At 39.2% G+C, this 25,849-nt stretch overlaps 1 protein-coding gene across 1 annotated transcript; it reads right to left on the bottom strand.

The window, feature by feature from the left end:
- Positions 1-1,990: 1,990 nt before the first annotated feature.
- On the bottom strand, positions 1,991-25,566 carry adpgk2 (ADP-dependent glucokinase 2). Its single transcript, XM_088935446.1, has 6 exons — positions 25,323-25,566; positions 21,773-21,932; positions 17,201-17,391; positions 16,703-16,799; positions 15,622-15,758; positions 1,991-8,070 (listed from the first exon to the last, which is right to left on the bottom strand). Exons 1-6 carry the CDS (start codon positions 25,522-25,524, stop codon positions 7,400-7,402), a joined length of 1,458 nt encoding a protein of 485 aa, XP_088791572.1. The 5' UTR covers positions 25,525-25,566; the 3' UTR covers positions 1,991-7,399.
- Between the last annotated feature and the right edge of the window lie 283 nt (positions 25,567-25,849).

The raw sequence follows: 25,849 nt of genomic DNA, 5'->3' as shown, positions 1-25,849 counted from the left end.
GGTTTTCTAAATTTATTTTTTTTTAAAGTCAGATCCCATTTCTAAATTCAGATGGAGGCATTCTGCATATTTAATACTCGCAGGTCTCTTTTATTTTGTATGAACCCCTAAGAATGCAGTACAGAAAAGCTTTTCTTCAAGCAATCAACAACTAATCTGGGAAAGTAATGTGTTTTTGTATTATATTATTGTTTCTGATCATTAATAATATAATCATAAAACATGAATGATATTCTTTTTCCTAGGAGGGAAGGGTGATTTTTGCTTTTTTATGAGTTATGAATCACAAGATATATCTATCCATTGAGTACTCTTTTATAAAGTATAGTTGTCGTGACAATTAGGTGTTTTCAGTCAGACTTAGACCTTAGCACCCAGCTCTTGCTCTCTCTTCACTAGCCATAGCATGGCGTAGTGCTCATGATTCAGTCCATGAGGTCTACATGTCTCTTAATTTTCACTGGACTGCCCATCTGTCTGCAGCAGTTTGGACACTTCAATATGATTTTCTCTATTGTCTAAACTGTTGCTCTCTCATCTGTGCACAGATTACATTACATGGAATATTATATACTACCACCCCTCCTGTCAGCCCTGGTGCAGTAATCCTTCCCTGTTTCTTTAGCACTGGACCTGACAAGTTACTATGCAACCTGCCATCCAGGACTGTAACGCTTCAGCACAGCGTTTTCTATGCCTTCTTAAGTTACCACATAGCTTGCTTAGTCCCATGGGTCTGTTAGCCAGCACACAACTCGTCTCAGATGAACCATACAAAGCCCTAACTCTCTCGATTTCACAGACACAACAAACACCAGCATCCCTTGACAAGGCTTTAGAGACATGGCATTGCTGGCCACCAGGGGGTGTTTAGGAGCTTCTAGATCATGAGTTTACAGATCACGTTCTGTCATTAACAAAATGCCACATATTCTAAATGGATCAAAATAAAAGCTTAGGGGAACTTGTCATATGCAATACCATTTAATATATCATGAATTAAACTTGTTAATCTGGAAAGGCTTACCAATAAACTTAAAATGACTAAATATTTGATATAGCACCTTTAAAAGCAATAATCACAAAGCTCAATGTAGCTTGGCAGGGATTACTGAATGTATTGCTTTTTTAAAGAACATAAAAGGGCACTGGACTCATCTGTTGTTAAGATCTGCAAGAGATTAAATGTGTTTAGTTTTTAGTGATTTATTGTAAATATATAGCATACAGTATGTTTACTGCAAGGGATGCAAGTATTAAACATCACATTTCTTTCTCTTTCTCTAATTTAAGAACTTTTGAATTGAATTTCATGTGGAAAATATTCAGCAGCTTGAGGCTTAGAATTACCATGTGACACAAAGTCAGAATGGCTTTTGGGTAACTTTTTGAAAGCTGGAATAATTAGGAGGAGTTTCTTTTTACTTTCAATCACACAAAAAGAAACAGAATTTGATGTGCAAGCTTTAGAACTACAGCCACTAAAGTTCATATCTGTAGTACAACAGTACAGAAGTTGACTCCTGAGTACTGTCTTAAGACGTGCAATAGATTTAGGCTAAATCCTACATACTTAAACCTTAACTTTTTAACCACCTGCATAAAGGCTAATCTTATGTTGTGAATTGTTGTTCAGATATTTAAGAACTGATTTGTTTTAAGTGGTTTAATCAAATGTGAGACAAATATTCCATTGTGAATTTCCTTTGCTTTTAGTTGCTTTGCTTTAACCACTATTGTGGTTAACTGTGTCAAAATAAAAGTGTTAAAACGTGTTGAAATAGAAGCAGAGTTGTAACTCTAAAACCTTGTTCAGAAATAGATGCCTTTATAGATTCAAATACTGGTATAGCACATTTTATAGATTATTAAAGATTGGTGCAGGCAGTAGGCCAAATTTCAGCTTAACATTTGATTCATACTCCTCCATTAGATAGATAACACTTTATTGATCCCGAAGGGAAATTGATTACAGACATGTCAGGTTTGTTATTTAATCACCTGCTCCTTTAATCCCTTTCCTAAATTTGGTGAGGCACTCCTCCACAGGCTGTCAGCTACTGCCTTATTAAATGGTTTATGTCAAAGTAGGTTTGTGATTAATATCTTGCCACCATAGTCTGAAAACTAAGAAAGCCAGCATTATCATCAAGTACACAAAGATAAATTGCGTTTTAATTGCCTCCAGTTCTGTCAACTTTTTAGTATTCCGGAAAAGTCCTGCCAAAGTCCACATTGTTATGCCACCTCATTATGCCTTAGTAGGACCTACAGGAAGGAGATCATTAAAGAATCCAGTTCCCACAGTGCTATAACCTATTTGTCAACATAGGTAGGAAAACTAGATAATTCTGTGCTGTTACGAGAAAATCATCTTGAAACAGCTGTATTCTTCGTCTTTGCAGTGATTAATAAAAACACATTTAACATCTCTGCCCTGGAAGCTGGTTCAATTGCTTTTCTTAACTGAGGTTTCAAAAAAGTTCCACACACAAACATTGTTTTTATACCCTCAGCTGTAGAGTAGTCTACAATTAACAAACCTTGCATGAAGCCGTGACCTTTTGCCAACAGGAAAGGTTTGGACTGTGCAAGTCTTCTCCTGCCATTTCCACACTGCAGACCCTACAGCAAATTTAGTACCAAATGGCGGAATAATGGCATATGGCCCATCTGGCTCATTGGGTAATAGTAAATTGAGCAGAGGATCTCATCCAGCTGTTTCTTGAAAGGAGCCAGCGTTTTTACATTTTACAACATAGTTGAGCACAGCATCTCACTCCATACTACCACATCCCTTTATGTAAAGAACTGCCTCCTGTTCTCTTCCAGATACAGTGAAAAGTGTTATTGGGACAAATTTCACTTCACTGTCATTGCTGCTGTGCACTAATGGAATCTGTATTTCAGTTTAAAAAGATTACTATGGGGCAAATGTACAGAATTTCTGTCATAATCCATTGCCAACAATGGATGTAAGCACAGATTTAAGATGAAGACACATGCTGGGCGAGAGTCAACACAGGGAAACTGCAGGCAGGGTGGTGACACAGGTAGAGCAATGCTCATCATTCAGGTAAGAGGAAGATGCAGGCAAACACTGTCCAGAATCTTTGGTCCAGGACCAAGGAAGACACTAGCAAAGCACAAAGTGAATGTCCAGAGACTAGATCAAAGCAAGACAGGGTCCAAATCAAGATAAACACCACAGAGAGTAACCAGCACAGCCAGTGATCAGAGATGTGGTAGAGAACAAAGCAAGGTCAGGAATCCAAATAAGCACAAGACAGGAGACACAGAAATTACAGACTCGAAGGGCTCCAAGCAAAATTCATAAATAGACTCAATCTCAAAGCTAAACTCTACACCAAAACCTTGAATGTTGGTCGAACTGACCTGAAAATGAACACGCATATATTACACACTTAAGTATTCTGCACTACCAGATGCAGAAATGGATGTAAATTGCCTGCAGGCAATACAGATTTCTTGTGAGAGGAACAGGTGAGTAGAGGTGTGGCCAGCTACTATGGCTAACCCCAGCTCTTGCCACAGCATTCCAGCAGGAATGAGCCTGACAATTTTATCTTCTGTTTCTGGGTATTATTATTTGGAGACATGTTTAGCACACGTTAGAACAATGTCATTTGTTGTGTTCATTCCCCCCATTTCAGGTGAGCATAAGTAGTGGGACAAACAGCTGGCAGGTGTTTCTGATTGCTCAGGCATTGTATGTTGCACTAATTGTGAAAACATAAAAGAGCTGTGAATGTGCAGCCTTGCACTTTACATTTTGGGCCTGCCTCTTGAGTGAGGAGGTATAAAGGAAGATAAAGACAATCTCCTGTGAGCAGAGGCGAAAGTATCTCATTATCACAAGGGCTACACTTATTAGCTCTAAAAACAGAAAGGCCAGATTAGAAACTGAAAATAAGTACAACGATGGAGGTAACGTCTTGGCTTGGGCGTGCACGACTGCCTCTAGAACTGTCTCACTGGCCTTTATCGATAACGTAACTGATGATGGCAGCAGAATGTATTCCGAAGGGTACAGAAATATCTTGTACGGCCAGTTCCAAAAAATAGCTCCAAACTTGATGAGCAGCAATTCACCCTGCAGCAAGATAATGACCCAAAACAAATTGCACTTATCAAAGGAGTTCATCAGGAGGAAGAAGTGGAAACTGGACAAGCCAGTCTCCTGATATTGAGTGTGCATTTTACTTGTGGAAGACTAAACTAAGCCAGAAAAACAGAAAAAGGCAACAACTGAAAGTGGTTCATCACAAATGAATCAATTTGTCATGATTCTCCTGAAAGTGGCGGGAATTAACACAAAACATTTTTGGTTCTAGCATGACTTAACATGTATGCATATAAATATACAAAAATAAAACCTTTTGGTACCTTCACCTCTAATTTAATTTTTGATCTGAAATACAAATTCTATTAGTACACTGCAAAAATGACAAATTTCACTTCACTGTCCCAACAGAAATACTTTTCACTGTAGCTGCCACTCGTGTCCCCCCGCTTAATCAGCTCACAACAGTGCCCAGGCTCAAGCCTCTAACGCCTGCCCTGTAGGTCATGCCCTTACTCCTTGTGAGCAGCCTGCTGGTTAAAACCTTCAGGAATTTCACCAATTCTTATTTTTTGGCTCCCAAAAGAACCTCCCTGCTGTGAAGAAAAACGAATCCAACAAAATCGCCATCCACAGTTTAAACTTTGTTTTAAGAATGTAAGAAAGTTTACTTAAAAAGGGAGGCCACATTAAACATGCTGGTTAAAAAAATCAATATGGGACCCAAAATATTTGTATTGTAGAGGGCCTGTAATAAATCCCATTTGGAAAAAAATTCATCTGTCCCCGTTTAAAAAAAAAAAACTTCTACTTTGATACAATAAAGTAGCTGACCAAGATAATGCTCTTAATTCCACGACTCAATCTTATCTACTGGTAATGGTGGTAGGTGAAGGGCTGTTTAGTCATACTAGGGCTCCCTGTGTCTGGACCTCATTATGCTCTGCACCTCAGGAAAAGGACAATACTTCCCACCTGGTTTTGAAATTCACTAACTTGTACCAGTCACTTGATATCAGAACAGCAAAATTTAGGGTGCCGCGGTACTCTGTTCTCTTCTGGTCAGATCTTTTCTGCAAACATCTCTTTGTCCTGCAAAGAGTCATTTAATCTTCTCTGCATAATACTTAATTTGTGTACTTCATAATTTATTGATTTCTGCATTACAGTAAAACTACTTCTAGGCACAGGAAGACTTTTTAGAGATTCACCTTCTTAAGATCGAGATATGCCCTGGCATCTTTACAGATTTCTTTTTAACAAACTGTGATTTTTGAACAAAACTTGACTTGAGCTTAAAACAATTCTTGCTTTGTGGACATCCTATTATGTGCTTTTTTGAACAATTGCACTTAAAAGATTTAATGTAAAATAAATATTCTTTGAATACTTCATATTCTGCATTTTCTTTGCCTGGTGTTTGAAAAGGATATTCAGTTCATATACAGGATTTTTCAAGACACAAACCCCATCTCCTTCCAAGAAAGAAAGCAATAAACTCACACTCCCTTAACAGACTAAAGAAATTCACTTATCTGAAATACTCTTTCCTACCCTACACTTGGCAGCATTCTCTGTGCCTGGCAATGGGTAAAAAATAAAATAAAAATAATTAGAAGAAAAATAAGAAACATTACAAGAAAAGGTAGGCGGCACAGTGGCACTTCGGTCAGTATTGCTGCCTCGCAGTGCGGAGGCCCTGCGTTCAGTTCTGGACCTGGGGTGCTGTCTCCATGGAGATATGGACATGTGGTTTTCTCCCACAGTCCAGCACAGTCCACTCCTGGTGTGAGTGTGTGCCCTGTGATGGGACTGCCATCCCACCCAGAGTGTATCCCGCCTTGCGCCCAATCCTTCCCATGATAGGCTCCAAGCCACAGTTAACCTGAATTGGATAAGTGGTTATTAAAAACAATGAGACGATTAAAAGAAAAGGCTCGACACCACAGCAGGATACATAGAATGCTTGCATTGGCAGGTTTCTGCAGAGGTCTTGCAGTAGAAGAAAACAGAAACGATGAACAATAAACATGGATTTCAAGATGCTGAAAGATTGGAAAGATGGGGAGGGGTAAAATGACCTTTTGGAAGGAATCTTCCAGGAACAGACACTTTAACTGTTGATGCAATTCTGCTCTCTGATCATTCCAAGGGTCACTTTTCAGAGATAATTACCTGTGTTTCTTAATCACAAAAACAACATGCATAAGAAGGACATGATATGTAAAAGAACATCCACACTTAGAGATTGCTAGAAACCTATCAATATTGTATACAATGCCTTATTTTACCTGTCAGGATCCCCAAATGACTTATCCTGATTAGCAAAAATGAAGTGTTTGTCGATACAACAGTGAAGCAAACAGAGAAGATAAACAAACTCTTGACTACAGTCCATCTAGTTGTCTGTACACCATTGTCACTTGATTTAATGAACACATACATTTTCTAAATGGCTGTATAATTAGATCCCTGGCATCTGCACTAGACATCACAAGGCCACATTCTAGGATTTATTTGGCCATTTCAGAAAGCACTCAGAAATAGCAGGGATGTTCACATTTATGATGTTCAACATGTCTAAATCATTCACAATTTCACTCAACAAAAATATTTTTGGGAAAATGATTAATCGTTTGGGATCCTGCAAGTTAACACAGGTATATATTACTATATTAATAGGTTTGTAACAACCCTTTGAATGATGGAATAGGCAGGTTACAATAAGGAGGAGCCTTTCAAAGAAGCCTTATTCAGAATGTGTGCATCTTCACCATTTCATATCCTTGCTACCTTCTAAAAGGTGGAAGGCATAGTGAATGCATTATTTAACACCGTGATGACCACAGTATTTGTCACTGCTGTGAAGATTAATTCACAGTAAAGTGATAAAACATGACAAAGTCCGTCATTTATATAAAATGACAGCCATCATTTGCTCGTGACCCCTTTAGCATCTTCACAACTCTGGCTATCGAAAGACTCTTCAGATGTTCAATCACTGTCATCAGGGCAACAACCCGGCTTCAGAAAAAAAATGTTTAAATTTATCTTCCACAACCCCACAACCAATTGGGGTGAGGCCAAACGTTCCTTATGGTTGGACTGAAAAGTGACGTTTGAGGAAAGAAAAGGCTTCACAGTTGCCAAATACAATACATAAACGAAAATGCAAAGAAAACAAACTAGACCCCTGTATTGCACTACCTGAATCCGGTTCACAAATTAATAAAAAACAGATAAAAGTTCTTCACATGATATGGGAACTATTTCATCAATTGAATAAAACACTAACGGCCCGAGTGTCTTTTCTGGTCATATCTGAAGCACCAGGCCAGCTGCAGATATATTGTCCCCTCCCCCGGCGGTCTGGTAGACCTCCGTGCAGACCAGCACCGGCGCCACGCAGATCTCGTAGTCCGCCTCGTCCCAGCACGACACGGGCTTGGTCTCCAGGAAGGGCATCCTCTGGCTGCCTTCCTTCCGGCTGATGGAGAACGAGTCGTCCATGATGAGCTTGGCCTTGCTGGGGTTGATGTCGGGGGAGCCGCACACGTGGCGGTTGGCGGTGAGCGAGGCCTTGGCCGTGGCGGACATGGTGTTCTTCCAAGAGGAGCCCTTGGTGACGATGATGGCCTGGAAGGCCAGGGTGTGCACGTGCAGCCGGGTGAGCGCACGCCCCCTGCCCTGCCGGGAGTGCCGGGCATTCACCAGCCGGTACAGCTCCCTCATCTGGTCCAGCACCGTGGCCACGCGGGGGTTGGGGTCCGAGAGCACGGTGACGTTGCCCCCCCTCATCAGGCTCAGCAGGTTGGGCAGCTCCTGCTCGTTCATGCCCAGAGAGTCCGCGTAGGGCAGCACCCTGTCCAGCAGCTCCTCCAACAATCCCTTGTCCACGAAGGAGGCCATCTCGAAGTGGACGCCCGTCCCGAGGTCGGCCGACTCCATCAGCCTCTGTAGCCGCTGGAGCCTGGCTTCCCGCTCTCCTGACAAGAGAGAGGAACATCCCTGTCACACCGAGGCAGGACACTAAAAATGTTAAGGATAGCTAATGACCAAAAACTCGATACACACCGCTTTTAAGCTCGGAAATTATTTTTATTTCCCTCTTCATTTTAACTACAGCATTCTGAACAGTGTCACCGTTTATAGCAGAGCGACTGCCAACATTGTTTTAAAATGGAAAGTTTGTGTAAACTTGAAATCCCAGTTAAACAGGCACTTGAGTGTTATAGATCTGACTAAATACATTACAGGGAAGCTGTTATGGGCTAAATGTCTTTATATAAGGCAGTTTTTTTCTGATATTTGTATACAGCTTTGTATTTTCACAACGCTTTTATTATAGAATAAAACTTAGGTTTGCAGGCAAAGGTTGGTATGCTGCTTCACGTTGGCTGTTAATGTTTTTTTTATGATAAACAGCTAAACACACAACAAAAAAGCACCCTCTCCTTAAAACTCTTGATTTAATTAAGTTCATCCATACAATAACTACACTTTCAGCCTTCACATTTTCTCCGGCCACCACAGCCTAAATCTGAAAAAAGCAGATGCTCTAAAGCTGCGATTGTTGCTTTTTTGTAATTTATCAGCTACGCCTTATGCTTCTTGGTGTTCATCAATGTGTGCAGGTCCTGAAACATGGAAAATAAGGTACTTCTACGGCTCACATGGAGTACTAAAATTATCAAACCAAACTCCCAGTTACGCACGTATGTCCATTTACTGCCAGCAATTTATAGAACAATTATCCTGCTGTATCCCGTCCACAGTTCCTTCTCATGGAGACTGGAAACATGGCCTTAATCCAGCAACCCCACCAGATCAAAAACCCATCCTAACACATTACTGCTGCTATTTTGAGGGAGATAACTTCTTGCAGGGTTATTTGTTCATTAGGGTGATCATATCTCTAACTGAAATTAAGAGATAAGGTAAACCTGTTTTTGTTTGTGAAGTTGTCATGGAAATGTGACTCATTCATCATTAGTTTGGTCCCATTTCAAATTTATAACTGGCGAATTGCAGGTTCCTGGAAGCAGATAAATTAGACATACTCACATATGTGGAGTGCTAATTATGTCAGTCAAGACAAACTTTCAACATATAAAACATAGGAACAAACTAATGTAAACTATCCAGTATTTAGCTTAATCAAAAGATTTACCTAGTTCACTATAAAATACTCAAAAGAGCAACATTTCCAACGCAATATTCAGAACAACTCCGGAACTTGTAGTGTAATTTAGATTAATGCTGTGGTGGCCAGAGTCCATAAGGTAGGCTGAAGATCAGTTACTGTCTGGAAATGTGGAGGTAAACAGCATCCGCATTTCAGTATAATGTGAACAAGAGTCTGTGGTCAGCCAAGTTCTCCAGCCCACTAGCCTCAGAGAGAGAGTGGGTCAACAGGAACACTTATGATTCAAGTAAGAAATAAAAAAGCTACAAAAAAGTCAATTTTAGGATGTATAGTTAAAAGTGAAGAACTGAAACCAAGGGACGTTATGTTAAGATAAAAATAAACTCCACCTAGTATACAATTCTATAGTCACCACAATACAGTGGGGAATCAGTTCAGAGAAGAGTCACTAAACATATTACTAGTTTCAAAGAAATGCCCTACACTGACAGGCAAAAATGAGCTTTTTTCATTGGGCTTCTTTAAACCTGACAGTGATAAAAAAACCAGAGGGCAACACTACAAGGAAATACATTTAAAACTGAGAACAGGAGGCACGTTTTTGGACAAAGGATTGTGGAAGTGTCAAACAAACTATCTAGTCACGTTGCTGAAGTTGATATCCTGGCTTCTATCAAAGACTGGATAAGACCCTCAGATCAATTAGCTATTAAAATAAAACAATGAAATGGATGTGTCAAATAACACCCTCTTGTTGCTTATGTTTTTGATGTTTCTGGACTGAAAGAGAATTTTGAACAGTCCCAGGCACCAAAAGTAAAGCAAAGACCATCAAACAATCAATAAAGATGGTTTTATGATGAAATGCCTAGTAAGGACTTCTAAATCAAAGTTGACTTGATGTGCCTTGATTTGTTGCACTTTCATTTCTGGACTAAAAATGACAAAAAAACAACATTAAACATGTATAGAATGGTACCTATTCTCATCCCTTTTCTGTTCTCTATATGACTGGCTTTGTAGTCAGATCTGAAGATTAAAATCTATCTATTCTGTCTGATTTTGATGTGCTCTGTCAAACTCGGTCTTGAAAGCAGACACTGTTGAAACACTAGCAGCTTAGATAAGCAATAGCTCAGCTGACTTTAAAAATCAGTGGCTTCACTGGTTTCCTTTCAAGCCAAGCTGACAGAGCACATCAGTGTAACAATCTGTATATCAAGAACCACCAGACTGGGTTTGTTCCCATGAAGTGCTTGTAGACGCGTCATTTACAGTATTTCTAAGTCATCAACGCTGCCAGGAACACTTTTTAACACTCTTGAAGTGCTTGTGAAACTTTACAGATAGAATACAAGTAGCATTCACTTGTTTTCTGTTGCATAGAATTAGATAAACAAAGAAATATTTCAGAGACAATATAAAAGCAATTGGATGTATTATATATTAAACTGAAACTACAACGACAAACCTTATAGCTCACTGACATTAAACTAACACGCCTCCGCTGAAGTAACTGAAAATGAGGGTCTTTATAAAAAGTATAAAGAGTAAAAGTTATAAAGCTTTTGAAAGACTTTCAAAACAAAGTTGACTAATTTGATCATATTGATGAAACTATTCTCGTGTTTTTCGCTCAGCTTTTTCAGCCTACTTTGACTGTGAATGCAGCCTCCAGTGATATGCGGCCAGTTTATGGCTCCAGGCAGACTGATACTTTACATATTTATATATATTATATAGGGAAACTATTCTTTAAACTGCCCGTTAGTCACAAGAAAGCTTCTTTTTTCTTGGGTGCAGTAGGATTTATTTGCAGCAAATGGTTTTGTGTGAAAGAGAAAAACAACAAGCCTCCCAGTTTAGAAGACTGAATAGTGCCAACCTTGAGAGGAGCTAATTTAACAATATTCCAGCCGTCTTTAGAACAATTAGAAATGTACATTTTCTTTCTTATTGAACTGCAAATGTCCCACAGATAAAAAGTGTGTGCAACATATAGTTCTGCAGTGTTTTTGCCAGGAGTCTCGTCTAAGAGTTTTGTCTAAATAAAATTTATTAGGGTGAAATTAAATCATGCTTTTTAATAGCCATTTTAAAAGACTCACACCAGCAAAACCTAAATCCTAAAAAAAATGAAGTAAAGTCTCTAAGACAGGGGTGTAAGCAGTTAACTTCTCCAATGGCTGCAGTCTTGTTTGTTGAGAAAAATGGGCTGACATCTGATGTTGATAAAGCTTATAGTGTCCCTGGTTTCCCATGACCCAGTGTAACAAGACAGTATGTGCACTGGTTTAAAAAACACATCATAAAATCATGTACACCTTCAAGTATGAGCGACAGAGAACTTTCATGCAGCCAGTCATCTACATAATCTGTGAATCATTACTCTTCCCTTAGTGGTTCAGCATATTTCAAATTAATACATCACAATCACAGAAATAAAAAAAAAAACTTTAGCCTTGCACTTTTTTACATTCGAGACATATTCTGTAATAAAGGAGATTAGTTAATTTCCATATCTATTACTTTACTTCCAGTTAAACAGCCTTGTTAAACAATAGCAATGAAATAACTACAAGGTCCTCTCATCATATACCGACCACAGAATTAAAAAAATTAAAGCTAAGACTCTCTCAGGGTTACACAGAGAGAGGCATTTTTTGCTAGGCAGAAAAGCAAACCTGACAGGAAATCATATCAGACTAAATAAGACCCCACACCAGTCCTAACTCCCTGACCTAGTTTATGTTGCAAATATTTTGAAAGCAAAGGCTTCCATACAGTTGTGGCTCATGTGTTAATTTAGCAAATACCATCTCAGCATGCGTAGGGCCATGTACGAAAAAAGGTTGGACACTTATGATTAAGGCTGACCTCAGTGACTTTGAAAGAGGGGAGATTGTTGGGCTGCAGTGGTGCCAAAGGTGATGTCAGCATAGAAATCCAAGACAAAGACATCATCAATAAAGGACAAAAGGTGAAAGCCCACGGTCGAGGATCAGGATATCCCTACAGTAATTCAAAGTTCAACTGCAGATCTTCCACTTTCTAACCTCTTCATCCGACTCAGGATCGTGGGGCAGCCAAAGCCGGAGCTAGGCAAACAATGAGTACAAGGCAGGATAAACCCTGGATGGGATGTCGGTCCATCCTAGGGCACACACAAATACAAACAGACATGCACATAATCGCTGTGGGACTGTGGGAGGAAGCCCATGAGAACATGGGAAGAACAAACAAAATCCACGCCGATAGCACCGCAGGTCCTTAATCGAACCCAGCACTCCAGAGCTGCGAGGCAGCAATGCTAACCACTGTGCCACTGTACTGGCCCAACTGCAGATCAGTCGATTGGAAATTTAAACCTGGGGTGCAAACAAGCAGGTTCATCAAAAATGATACTCTGAGAACTCCACAGAGCCGGATCCCAGTCAGGCTGCAATGCACAAACTGCTCATCACACCAGGCAGTGCCCGTTTGCAAGTCCAGTGGTGCAAAGATCACAGGTAATTGACAACCAAGCTGTGAAGAAGGGTGATATGCATATCCTTTACCATGCTCTTGACAAATAGAAAAGAGCCCATGTAGCACCTGATTTTCTCATGGACGAATGGTGCCATATTGGTCCTGAAGAAATCTAGATGCTGGTATACTCTAAGCCATGGTGCCTGGCTATACTAGCTACACATGGTGGCCCAGCATCCTATTAAGTGAATTTATATTGCATTCCCATTTTTTATCCACTACCTGAATGTCTCCAATTTTAAAATAGTCTAATCAACAATATCAACTCATTATGAAATCTCATCTGATTGAAATATGTTAAATTTGCTAACACTTTCAATATCTACAAATCTATTTCTGACTTTGTGGTTGGAGGAAAAAAAAAACTTTAATGTGGTCAACTTTAAATTTGAAAAGGAACAGTAAAGGTGTGTGTGCCTGAGCACATCAGAACTCAAAATGGACAATGAATGCCAAGGAAAAGAAGTCTTTACTCTCACAAAAATCTGCTCTCCTACAACCCAACACCAACAACCACCACGAGTCCCTCTTTATCCCAAACACTCAGTTATCTCCACGTGACAACGTGGCTCCTAGCCCTCCACCAATGCACCTCGTGAGACTGACAAACACCACAGAGGTCTTAAGAGTCTGTAGTGGCACGCAAGCTGTCATCACCACCCTCATGACAGCTGGCCTGCCACAAGGTGGTTATAAGACGTTCATCCGAATTTCATATACGTAGCTCAAATGATACCAATATAACAGAATCTGACAATGTACACCTGCATATTATATCATTAGTGAGAATCGAAAGCAATGAAAATGTCATAAATTAAGCAGACCTGAAAATATTTTCAGGACATTGCATTCCAAACAGTGATTATGGCCAACACAGAGTGGCAACATGCTTGTTAAAGGGGCCACATAAACCTGTCAAATATTACATAGCTTTACTATGTTCTTCAGAAATCTGTATTTGGGAGGGCAGATTTTCAAAGATTTACAAATGTAAACTTGTGCCTGTTATTTGAGGCCACAAACACTTGCTTTTCCTGGAAGAACCAAGCACAGACAGACACAGGACGTGTATGTTTGTTCAAAGATCAAGCAAATACAAGAGAAAGAAAACAAACAATTCTATTTCAGTCCATTTAGTTGTGTGTACAGATACAGTTTTTTGTTGTTGCTTGCTTTCTTTATTGAGAATGAATATTTCTATAAATGGCTGCAGATGGTTGCATCAGTGCTAGAGGTAACTGGGTTTTGTTCTCGAACACAGTTTAGGCCTTTTAGGAAAAACAGATCACGGGCCTGCAGGTTCCAAAATGACAACAGAGAGTCAACATTTAGACATATGTTTCAAAACTCCCTTGCGGAATGCAAAATAAAGGGAAATAAGCAAATTTGGGATCCTGGCACATAGGAAAAGGTATGCAATATTGTGCTGACAGGTGTACATGTACAAGTATATTTACAGTACTTTTATCCACTTGTGTTAATAAATAACCTCAACAGGTGACGGCGCTTGTCGAGTTAAAATTAATTCCAAATGTCCTGTTTCTTTTAGTATCAGTGAATGATCTTCACAGGCTGAAACTGTCTACTCCATTAGCTTGCAGTGATGTGAAGAGCTATAAGCCTTCTGTGAACAGGTACTGACAAGTGCAGTTAAAGAATATGTAAAAGTTGATATTCAATGAAAATTAAGAAAGAAAAATAATATTTTTCTTCTTCAGCCTCCACAGTCAAAATGTTGTTTTTCTTCTTTTCTTTGTCCACTTTTCTTAATGGAATGAACCTTTGTGTGCTCTCCTGCTGCTCACACTTTTGACACAGCTCCACATTTTAACCTCTTAAGCACCAACCTTATGTAAGACAAATACTGTCATCATGCACCTGGGCAAAATTATACTGAATTACACTTGTATGTCACTAGGTCACTCCTCTTCCTGTTACACTGCCAATATAACTAACATTATTTGGAATGCTTCTCAGGTATGCCAATATAACTAACATTATTTGGAATGCTTCTCAGGTATGCTTTTAAGTTGTTTTTTTTAAAAAGTAACCTGGAAAGCAGTCAACCCTGCTGGGTCAGGTTTAAAATCTTGCTTGAGGTTTCCTTGGGCTCTACAGTCTCTTTGTACTTTTCATTTTCTTTTCATGGCTGCATATTTCAACACAGTAGTATTGTTTTCCTACATCTTTGAACACACAATCGCCCAATGTCCAGGAAGGTCTGGGAACTTAGGAAGCAACATGTTTCAAACAGGTCTTGTGTGTGACAGGAGTGACAGTGCCTCTTACTTTAGCTTTCCCAAATGCTGAATGTCAAAGCGTAGAAGTTAAGGGAAGAAGTTCTAAAAACCCAACAAGCACAAATGAGCAAACATCTATGAGAAACAATGCGATGACCCTATAAATCAGGGGTTGTTACTGCACAGCTCTGGGATTCCACACATGGTATTACTTTATATTAAGAAAATCACGGCTGACTGATAGGGATGTTTCAGAGGTTCAACATCAGTAACTGCATTAAAACAGTGTTCATATTTGAAGCCATGCACAAACTCAGCTGTGAAGGAAACTCCATGCCCTCGTCGAAAAACCCAAGCAACACCTGATCACGCCAGGGGTTCCCGTTTAGTATCTTAAGCAAGCAGTCAGAGCTGCACAACAACAAAAACACATGCGTTGGAGGTAAAAACATTGCTTAAGACAAAGCAATGTGAGAAAAAAAACCCTCACCGAGGCGAAGGGCATCAGGTACAAAAGTCTTATTTCTGAGGAAAAAAACAGGAAACCATAATGACAAACTGGTCGAGGGATGTGTGTTACATAAAGAAGGCTCAGGAAGGAGAAAGCTGGTTCTGCTACTTACCTTTTTGAAATGGGAAGTTATCCATCATCTGAAGGCCACCCAGCACCAGCAAGTCTGGTCTGAATGTCTGGAGCTGCTCCTCAAAGTCCTCCAGGGAGTCCAGAAGAGGATTGTGATTGTCACTATGGATAATGTACCTGAAAAACAAACATTTAAGAAGGTGGGCACAGAGCAAAGAATTATTCAGTGAACCCCAGCTTGTGCCTTTGTTTTTAGCCTGAGCTGCGGTACAACATACTAAAGACACAGGGCTCTGGTGCGTAAGACTGACAGGCTCAAAGGACAGAATGTTTTAGTTTTGAAATGAAAAAAAGACTTGATTCAAGTACTCAAAATCCTCAAATCCTTCTTTCAAGAATCGGCTGGATTCAAACCTTTGCTCAGTTTGCTACTAGCAACCAAACAGGCTTGATGGTCCAAATGCCATCTTCCTGTTTGTAACCTTTCTTGTGTTCTTAAAAATTATGACAACAACCTGCAACAGTGGACTTAAGAAATCATAATTGCCAATTATTTTCCATTTTCTATCCATTTAACTTGGAACTGCCAAAGCTCCATCAATAAGCATTTACAGCTACGACTCCTCTACGACACAGGGAGCATAAAGACCTGCAGCTGTGGACCTTTCAGAACAGTTCAAGCTGTGATCTCACTAGTGCCTTACTTAAAAGTCAGATAGCACCTGCTGGAAATGGGCAGCACATTTCCCTTGTATTTTCCTTTAGAGAAGTACCCATTTCTCAAGACTGCACCAAAAATTGAGGAAGTCAAATAAAGCCCACTGAAATGCAAATGAAAGTTGGCTAATTGTGCCACACCAACTGAGGAATCATGGTCACTACTAACATGACACTCAAACTGCTTATCTTGGAAGCTGAGCAAGCTCTACCAGTGTAGCCACTTAGGAGCCTAAAACAAGAATTCTACAGAGATGAGTTTGGGGTTCAAACACTCACAAAGAAGAACAGATATTTTTCAGCATTTGAGGATTTATAATGTCAGGAAAGAGGTGAAAGAGCCAAATTTCTTGCTCGATCTAGGTGATTTAGACATCGGAAATAAAATGAAAAAAATGGCAAACCTATTTGCTCTCCTAGAGGTATACTGTCCCCATTTAGCTCCAGATGGATACTCCAGAATCAAGTGGATGTCAGGTTCCTCCAACGTCTTACCTGCCACTAGAAGAGAAACAATGCAATTTAGGTTACGGTACATAAATCAAGAGTCATTAAAAATAAAAAAAAGATGCTATGTGCTCTAACACTAAAACTCCGTTGGGCCCTTGAGCAAGGCCTTAACACCAGCTGCTCCAGGGGTGCCATATAAATGGCTGACCCTGCGCTCTGACCCCAAGCTTCTCTCTCCCTGTCTGTGTGTCTGTGTGTCTCATGGAGAGCAAGCTGGGGTATGCAAAAAGACAAATTCCTAATACAACAAATTGTATATGGCTAATAAAGTGATCTTATCTTATCATCTCGCAGTCATGTACCTTTTTCTGTTGCCTCTGAGGTAGCTAAGGAGGTCACTGTAAACTTCAAGCAACATGACAAAGACATTGTCTCTGGACATAAACGGGAACCTGTTATATGTGGAGGAAGGACGTCTGTGAACTCTGGGCTGAAGCTGCCCCCCAGGAGAACTTCGCTGCCCTCGTTGGCGAGTCTGGTCGCCATGACGGCGGCGTTCCCTCCAACCGCCCAACGGTTCCCCGGAAGTTCCCTGGAGGCTTCCACAAGCTCGCTGAACAGAGTTTCATTGACCACAAACCGCCTGAAACAAACAACACACAGGGAGGCAAGAAAAAAGAGCTCGTCATTTCAAAAACAAAATCGTAACCAAGGCCTTGTTCAGAAGAGTTGTGGGAGTAGGGAATGAGCCATCCAGCCATGAAGCCGTGGGGTTGTTGAAGGCTCTGTTCAAGAAAAAGTCTGGTGAGATTCTTCGATTAATTAACTACCAACAACCAAAGGGGCTGGATGGGCCTAATGGATTCCTCTCCTTTGTACCCTTTCTTAGCTAAGTACTATTTTAGGAAGCTAATCTCTTTAGCCTTTCTGATACTCACACCTGCCAGGGCTGGGTTGACCGGAGCAATCTGATTAAGCTTCTTCCTCACAAATGGAACAGAAATACCAACACTGAAGGCTTGATGACAATTACAGATTTCATATAGCACTTAACCTCCCAAAGGATCCCAAAGCACATTACACAAGGGTGTAGATGTACTTCATCCACGGAGCAGGGCCACGGAGCAGAAAATGTTCTTCTTAAGACCTTAGGTCCACTAATTAACAGATCCTTGAATCTCAATGCAATAGGGTAAAATAGCCTAATCTATTATATAAATCAATCATACTTTAAATTTGATAGTTATAAAGGAAATATTTGGTCATTCCAATTTTTTGGATATAACCTTTAGATACAGTAGACTAATATACATCACTGTTTTATTATATCAGTAATTTCAAGGCCACTTTCCCTATTTAAAGTACAAAGTAAATGATTGCCATTTTAGAGGGAAAATTAAATCTAAGGCAGGTCCTTCACCTTCACATTTTAAGTATAACCATAGCTTGCAGGCAGTATAGGATATTGCTTGCATATTGAAACACTTAATAAACTTTTAGAGTAGAAAACTTTTACAGTAGAGACCTCTAAGCCATCTGTCCACAGGATAGACAGCAAACCAGACTAACCAGATGTTAGCACATCCAGACTGGAAAGTTGAGGCTGAAATTAAGAACTACATACATACAGTAGCAAACTGGAGGCCACTAACAGATGTTTAAAATGTCTACCTGCACATGAAGTAAAAAAAAAGAATATTTTGGTAATTTCTTAAAGGCTGGAATTAAAGTAAATCATATCCACATCTTTTCATTAGAAAACGAAAAACGCAAATTCATCATTGCATAACAAAGATATTGGTGGCTTTTAACAGAACCAGGAAGTTTGGTGATCTCAGCGTCTCGCAGAAGCTGTTTTACCATTGCATGGTAACTGCATCTTTAACAGCATATTGACGGGCTCTTTTCACACAGATTTACTAGAAACTACGGTATTGTAGGGTCGCACAAAATCCCAGAACAGCTAAGTGAACTTTTGAAATATCTTTATTTCAAAAAGGGACCTTTGGTAAGGATATCAGGCACAGATAAAAATTAAATCCAGTCAATCTCAGAAGCCTTCTATAATATGAGTACAAACTCTTGTTACCACACGTTAAGATACAGACATAACCTATATATCCACACAATGTAAAACAGTGAACATACCAGTCACAGAATCAGAATATATATTCTGCTGACCAGCTGTCTGAGAAAATCACAAAGTCAGCTGAACAGCTAAACTGGTCCCAGTATGGGACTGAGGGTATGTGACAAAAAGAGGGTAAAAAGCAACAACAGAGGAGGTGAAAGAGTGGGGTAGGGAACAGGGTGCACTCAGCTGGGTTCTTGAGACATGAGGACGGTCAATGGAAAACAACTGTTTATCTTAATAGCGTTTTGCGATGCAAATAAGGTGTAGATAAGCAGCTATTCCTGCTTCGGAATTTTGAGAATTGTTGGTGAACCAGGGGAGTCTGTCACTGGGATTCACCCACTCTGTAGAGTGGATGCCTCTGGCTCTGTTGAACCCCTTCTCTCAAGTCTCTGCTTTCTGGTTTGGTTTTTAACAGGTGCTAGAAAACAGCAACAATGTATGGTCATAAAAACCTCTGTAATTTTTTACACTACTTCAGACATGTACATTTTTTACATTTACTCGTTCCATTCTCCTCTGTCTGTGTAATTTCCCTATGATTGAGTATGTATTCAAATATCTCCTCTCTCAGTTCTAGGTGGCACTGTACTCATCCAATGGATTTGTACTGTATTTGTGCTTTTAGTTTCACATCACTGAGCCAATCAGATGTTCCTAAACAAAGTTGCAGGTTCAGCAAAACAGACAGGATGAGAGAGAGACAGAAAGCAAAGGCAGACAGTTGTAGAAGTGAGTAACTATAGGTGCATAAATAACATTGTTGAGAGAATCTACAATTGATTTACTAGGTAGTTATAACCTAGTTGATATAACCCAGAACCTATCCTGGAAGCATAGGGCACAAGGTAGGTTTTTCTGCTGTTTACTGGGTAAATGTTTTTTCATATTATGAATGTTTTATCCCTGTTCATAAGTTACAACTGACTAAGAGAAGCCTTACATATAATCATAACAACACAGCAGGCCTCAAAACATGACAGGGTTCTACAACCATTGTTTCCAGAAGTAACACTATGTGGGTCTGGAATCAGACAAAGGCTGAGTGTGCTCTAGTGACACTTCAACACAACCTCAACTTCTTGCTTCCTACATGTACCCAGCCAACTTTTTCTGTTGCCATGTCATTAATACTCTTTTACAAGCATTACAGGAATGTGTTCCATTAAATTTAACTACTGGAATTAAATTCAGCTAAAAAACCTTATGGTTTTGCTCAAATATGGGAATTTACAGATATAATATTCAGGGTGCAGCCAGATTTGGTGTATAAAGAGCCAGTTAGGGTGGTGTCTCTTTCCTGGGTCTCTCAAAAGAATTCATTCAATGTAGCATCTGACAGGTTTCAGGAGACCTTGTTTACAATGTCTGGCAGCATGACAGTCAGCACAGAGCAGCCTGTCTGAGGTGTTTACTTGGCCCCGGTTCAAACCCAGGGAGTGGCCACCTGTTATTTCACTGACAAAACCAGGAAATGCCATTTATTCTCCTGCAACCTTAAATGATATTTACCTATTAACCCATTACAACATACACATAATACATCTAAAAGTAAACACAGATTAAATAACATCTACCCATCCATTTTCTAACGACCTTATCCAATTCAGGGTCACTGGAGAGCCTGAGCCTATCCCAGCAAGCAATGGGCACAAGGCAGGTCACACACACCATCACAGAGCACACATAGACACAAACACACTCGCACCAGGGCTAATTTTCCCTGAAACCAATAAACCTACCAGTATGTCTTTGTACTGTGGGAGGAAACCAGAGCCCCTGGTTGAAACCCAAATGAACACAGGAAGAACATACAAACACCATGCAGATAGCACCCCAGGAACTGAATCCAGCACCCCAGCGCTGCTAGGCAGTAATGATAACCACTGCACCACTGTGCCATTTACATAATTAAAAATATAACAAACATTACATTAATAATGACTACCACAATATTTATGCAAAGAGTATATAAAATATAGTTAGCTAAAATTGACATTAGATATGGGTTGATTTCTCATGATACAATAAAACAAGCAACTACTATTTATAAAAGATAAGAGATAAGATAAGATCACTTTATTTGCTATATACAATTTCTTGCATTAGGAATTTGTCTTTTCACATACCCCAGCTTGCTCTCCATGAGACACACAGGCACACAGACGGGGAGAGAGAAGCTTGGGGTCAGAGCGCAGGGTCAGCCATTTATACAGCACCCCTGGAGCAGATGGGGTTAAGGGCCTTACTCAGGGGCCCAACGGAGTAGGATTCCTCGGTTGGCCAAGGGATTTGGACCGGCAACCTTTCAGCCACAGGCGCAGATCCTTAGCCACAGTGCCACCACTCCGACCGGTCTAATTCTGTGAGGATTTCAGAATGCTCCCCTTTTTAAAATTAATTTCACCATCTCTCCTAGAAATGTGGACTTTGGGAAAAACAAAAACTTGCTAAGGCACCTATCAAGCAATCTGTTGGTTTGATTAAGGAATTACTGTAAGTAAAGAGCTTACTGAATGGGAACCTCTGCTCTTTACTGTGTAGTGTAGCTACAGTTAGCTGTGAAATTATGGCAGAAGTTCATAATATAAATCGTGCTATTATGCAAGTCATCCTGGATACATTTCCCAACTACATCAATTAATAGTATCTGCCACTGTATTGTAAAAACAGTGTTTTTAGACAGTTTCCAGTGTCACTCAAAGCAAAGTATCACCTTATTCTCTGGACTGGCATATTTGCACAAATTGCGCAAGACTTTAAAACAGTCAGGAAAAACAGAGAAATTACATTTATGATTTGGGTATTAGGCAGACTTTTTAAGTATAAAGTAGAAAAATAAAAGCTGTAGACCACCACAAGCGCCATCTAAAAACCGCATTTTACTTACTCTGAGGCGGCACCAGGAGGGAAAAAATATGAAAAGCTCCGAGATAACTGTTCCACATTCTCAATGAAGTTATAATGAAGAGGAGTGCTGCTGGGCTGGATTCCCACTTTGTTTAGCAATGCGACGCCATCCACAATGATATCCACACACCCTCCAAAACCTAAAAGACAAGGCAATCTTCATGTCAAAGTGAAACAAATTCCCTTGGATCTGGACAGAACTGGTTAGATGAAAAGCACCATTATTTACTAGAACCTAAATGAGCACAACCTCCATTTGCAACCGTCTGCATGTGCACCCCAAAGAAGCAGCCGCTCTATTAGCAAAGAAGGTTCATTTTAATTAGATCTGTTTAGAATTGTTTTTCATGATCAAACTCTGCAAGTAAGGACATTAAAATGCTCATGGGAAAATCCACACATTATTTTTCTAATTTGAAATGCAAAAGCAAGGACGTCCACAAGAAAAAAAAACAAGCTGCTTCAGTAGTTGTCTCTACCGTTTACACCAAATTCCTAGGCTAACAATGCAATTGTTAAAACTTTAATTTGTGGGTATTCAAAATCAAAGCTGAATCCAGCAAATTACTCCATAGGAATGTGTAAGTGAACGTGTATGTAGTATTTTATAACAGCATCCGGCTGACATATGTTTCTTCATATAGGATGCTCTTGAGAGACGCAAAAGATCCCATTGAAGTTGGTTCACTGCCTTCCAATTAAGGTTGTTCCAGAACAAAGTTTTTTTTAAATAAGTGAAAAAATATGAAGTACAAAGAACGATTAGCAAGTTGAATTGAGATACACAAGTATTTAATAAGTAGCAAAACACGATGAGCCATGTATTCAAGTCTTATACTAATCACATGAACTTCAAACATACTGCTGCTGGACAGTATTTATACACCTGGAGGCCAGTCTCAGTCACCCTCTACAGAGGATGTGGGCTTATAACCTTTTAAACAGGAGTGGAGAGTAAAAATGACTAAGCTTTTTCCCCCTCAAACCCCATTTTAACTACTATGAAGAATTTTTCATTTTTAAATACCTTGGCTAAAGAAGACTTCTGATATCTGGGATCTCTATGATTCAATTTAATTTATCAAATAAAACCATTCTTTGTTCTGTACATTTGGCAAACACAAATGGATGAATTTAATCATGCACACAAGCAGTGTGTGTTCTTTTTTGGAACTGAATATTATACCAACCCTGTGGAAAAGCTGAACTAAAAGTCACCTTGAGGGACCACTGACTGACATTTACCTTAGAAAAATTTGCACTTTGAATAGCAAATGTAAGTAAACGTTTGCAAACTAGCAGGTTGTAATCACTGAACTACTATAGCTGCCTGTACCTCTCTCTTAGGAAGCTTTTGCTGCAACCCCTTTATACATAACAAGAAATGTACTAAGTAAAAATATCCTTACAAAACTCATTTGCAATGAAGTACAATGATACACTGAAATCAGCAACTTGTGCATATTAATTGATCAAAGTCAAACTGCATAGTTTTGTTTTGGAATTTGATTACATTTTACATCCTCTTTTAGCCTGTACGTGTACTATATCCATTACTCTGCAAAAATGCTGTTCTGAATACAAGTATGCATTTTCTAGCACACCAAGAGTAATGATAATAAAAATTTTATCATTTTATTTTATCAGCAGAACACTTGTAAATAAGTGTATACACCTCTTCAAATGCTTCTGGAATGTTTAAACAATTATCTAGGAGTTAAAAAAGCAGAACATTCATAATAATGAGTGGTAGTTTTAGATTGCTGGTATTGTCTTACATAAATTTAAAGCTCATACCCAATAAGAACAACTTGTAAAGTAGCAAAGAACTTAGTCTGAGTCCTAGTTATAAAGGCTAATGATCAATATCTCAATAATAAGTAATACTAATGATGTTTCCACTCCATTAAAGGTCAACAAGAGAATAATTTCCTTTAAAACTTTCAAAATCATGAACAAGATATTTCTGGAGTTTTAAAGTTAATTTCTTTAAAAATGTTTCTTGTGCTATAACGATGCATTTATAAATTATATCCATTTTTTATATTCAAAACCAATGTGAACAAAAGCTAATTGAATATTAAATTATCACCTTTGATAATTTGCATTTTATTTTTGCAAATATTTGCATTTCACTTCCAACTATTTTCAATCAGGTACTACATATTTATCAGGACTGATCATTACTTCAAAATGTGGCACACATGACAACTATGGTGTAGAAACACAGAAGACCATCAATACAACACATTTAGCTGAAAAATAAATTGTAAATGAAGTCTTTAATTCTGTTCTGAAGCTCTGAAAAATACTCATACCCACCACCACAGGACTTTTTGTTTTGCTTCCAAATATAAATAACTGAAATTACTTTTCTAAGCACTTTTAAATATCAAAAGAAACTGTTTTGTTTTCAGGGTACTTCCAGTATGGCAAAAACCAAATACTTGCCTTTTTTCTTAAGCGCAAAGAGTCTCTTTTGTGATGCAAGACATCTGAAGAAGTCATATGCCATGTTTATTTTGTTCTGTTAATCCCATCTTGCATCTTTTTGACATAGATAGTTTTTACAGCCTCCTTTGTAGTTGTGCTCATTCATAATTTCAAGTTAATCTTTCCCCTGAAGCCCATTAAATATGTCCCTCCACTATATTTCTTCAGGTGTTGGAACAGGATTGACCTGTTAGTTATATATACAGATTTCGAAAGGCGTGCAAACAACCAAACCTCTTAAGGGCAATGCTTGGTCAAAAGTCTGATTGAGGTCAAATATATGTTCTATGTACAGATATTAATGTGGACATTAGGACAACTGGAAACACACATATAAGTGTCAGACAGTGACCTACAACTGCGAATTGCCTAGTGCAGTGTTCCTTTTTCCAGTTTCAGAATTACAGTATCAGAACATTCCCTTTTAAGTCCTTCTGACTGGAATCAGTTTGAATGAAATAAGTAAAAATGTGAGAAAGGATAAAATTCCTTAAAAACAATTCTCTGGGGCAAGTGTAGGTTACTCAAATTAGCAAACCCGTTCTCCAAAAGTTCACAATGTATTATTGGTCCAGCAGTAGTACATGACATGACTCCTTGATTGTGACACCTGGTTGCACCAGGATGCAGTAAAAAAAGTGACTTTTTAAAACAAAACCTTTACAGCAAGAAAAGGGGAAGAATTAAGACCTAGTATTTAACTGCTCACACGCGTTGATTTAAATTACTGAAAGATAACGTTATATGTGTTTTAATTGTCAAAAAAAATTGTCAAACAATTATGGATGATACGCGATAACATTTTCTTTTAATATGATCAGGCCAGGTAAATCGATTTTAAACACAAATTCCGTATTCCAGTTAGTCATCATCTTTACTCCTTCCACACAGTTCGCTCGCACGGACATAATTTCCTTCGTGTATTATCGCTTTAGTAAGCATGCCTTCAAACTTCTATAACGCTGAATCGGGTTATACTTTAAATTGTAGTTATTAACAATGTTAATAACATTACAGAATGGACAGAGTCCGCTTACCTATTGCCACTCTGGGTCTTCGGATGTTATCAATGCCCACTTTGCTTTCAGCTCTCAGAAGCGACGATAAAACAGTGTCGAGCCTCTCGTCCAGCGTGTCCTGTACGGGCGATCGGTACCAGAAAGCTAAAAGGACTACAGTCAATGACACAATTGTGCCAAATTTCACTACTGAAAGGCTGCTGCCTGTGTCAGTCGCCATTGTGAACACGAGTGCGGCAGACTCGCAACACAAACCGACGAAAAAGTAGCACCACACCGATCAAACACTCAGGGACCCAGGGGGAGTGACAACAAAGCGGAAGTAGATTTGAACAGTCGTATCAATATCCTACAGGCTGCAGTTTGCGTAAAAAATATAAAGGTATGGAAAATGTTTGTAGGTTATGAAATCCAAATTATAACTCGTCATAAACCACTTACCTATCTAGATCTTAACGATTCAGTAATTCTCACATTCGGTTAATATTTTACCTTTGTGACTAACGCAACAGCAAGCTTTTATTATTTGTTTTTTTATATAATTA

The sequence above is a fragment of the Atractosteus spatula genome, chromosome 2 (genome assembly GCF_055471065.1).
Source record: "Atractosteus spatula isolate fAtrSpa1 chromosome 2, fAtrSpa1.hap1, whole genome shotgun sequence".
NCBI lineage: Eukaryota > Metazoa > Chordata > Actinopteri > Semionotiformes > Lepisosteidae > Atractosteus > Atractosteus spatula.
This window is presented reverse-complemented; position numbering and strand designations above follow the sequence as displayed.

Coding starts and splice junctions, on each gene's coding strand:
- adpgk2 (XM_088935446.1), bottom strand. CDS start 25,524: ATGGCGACTGACACAGGCAGCAGCCTTTCAGTAGTGAAATTTGGCACA. Junction 16,800..17,200: donor CCTTCCTCCACATATAACAG/GTTCCCGTTTAT, acceptor TTTCTCTTCTAG/TGGCAGGTAAGACGTTGGAG. Junction 8,071..15,621: donor TAACTTCCCATTTCAAAAAG/GTAAGTAGCAGA, acceptor CTCTCTTGTCAG/GAGAGCGGGAAGCCAGGCTC.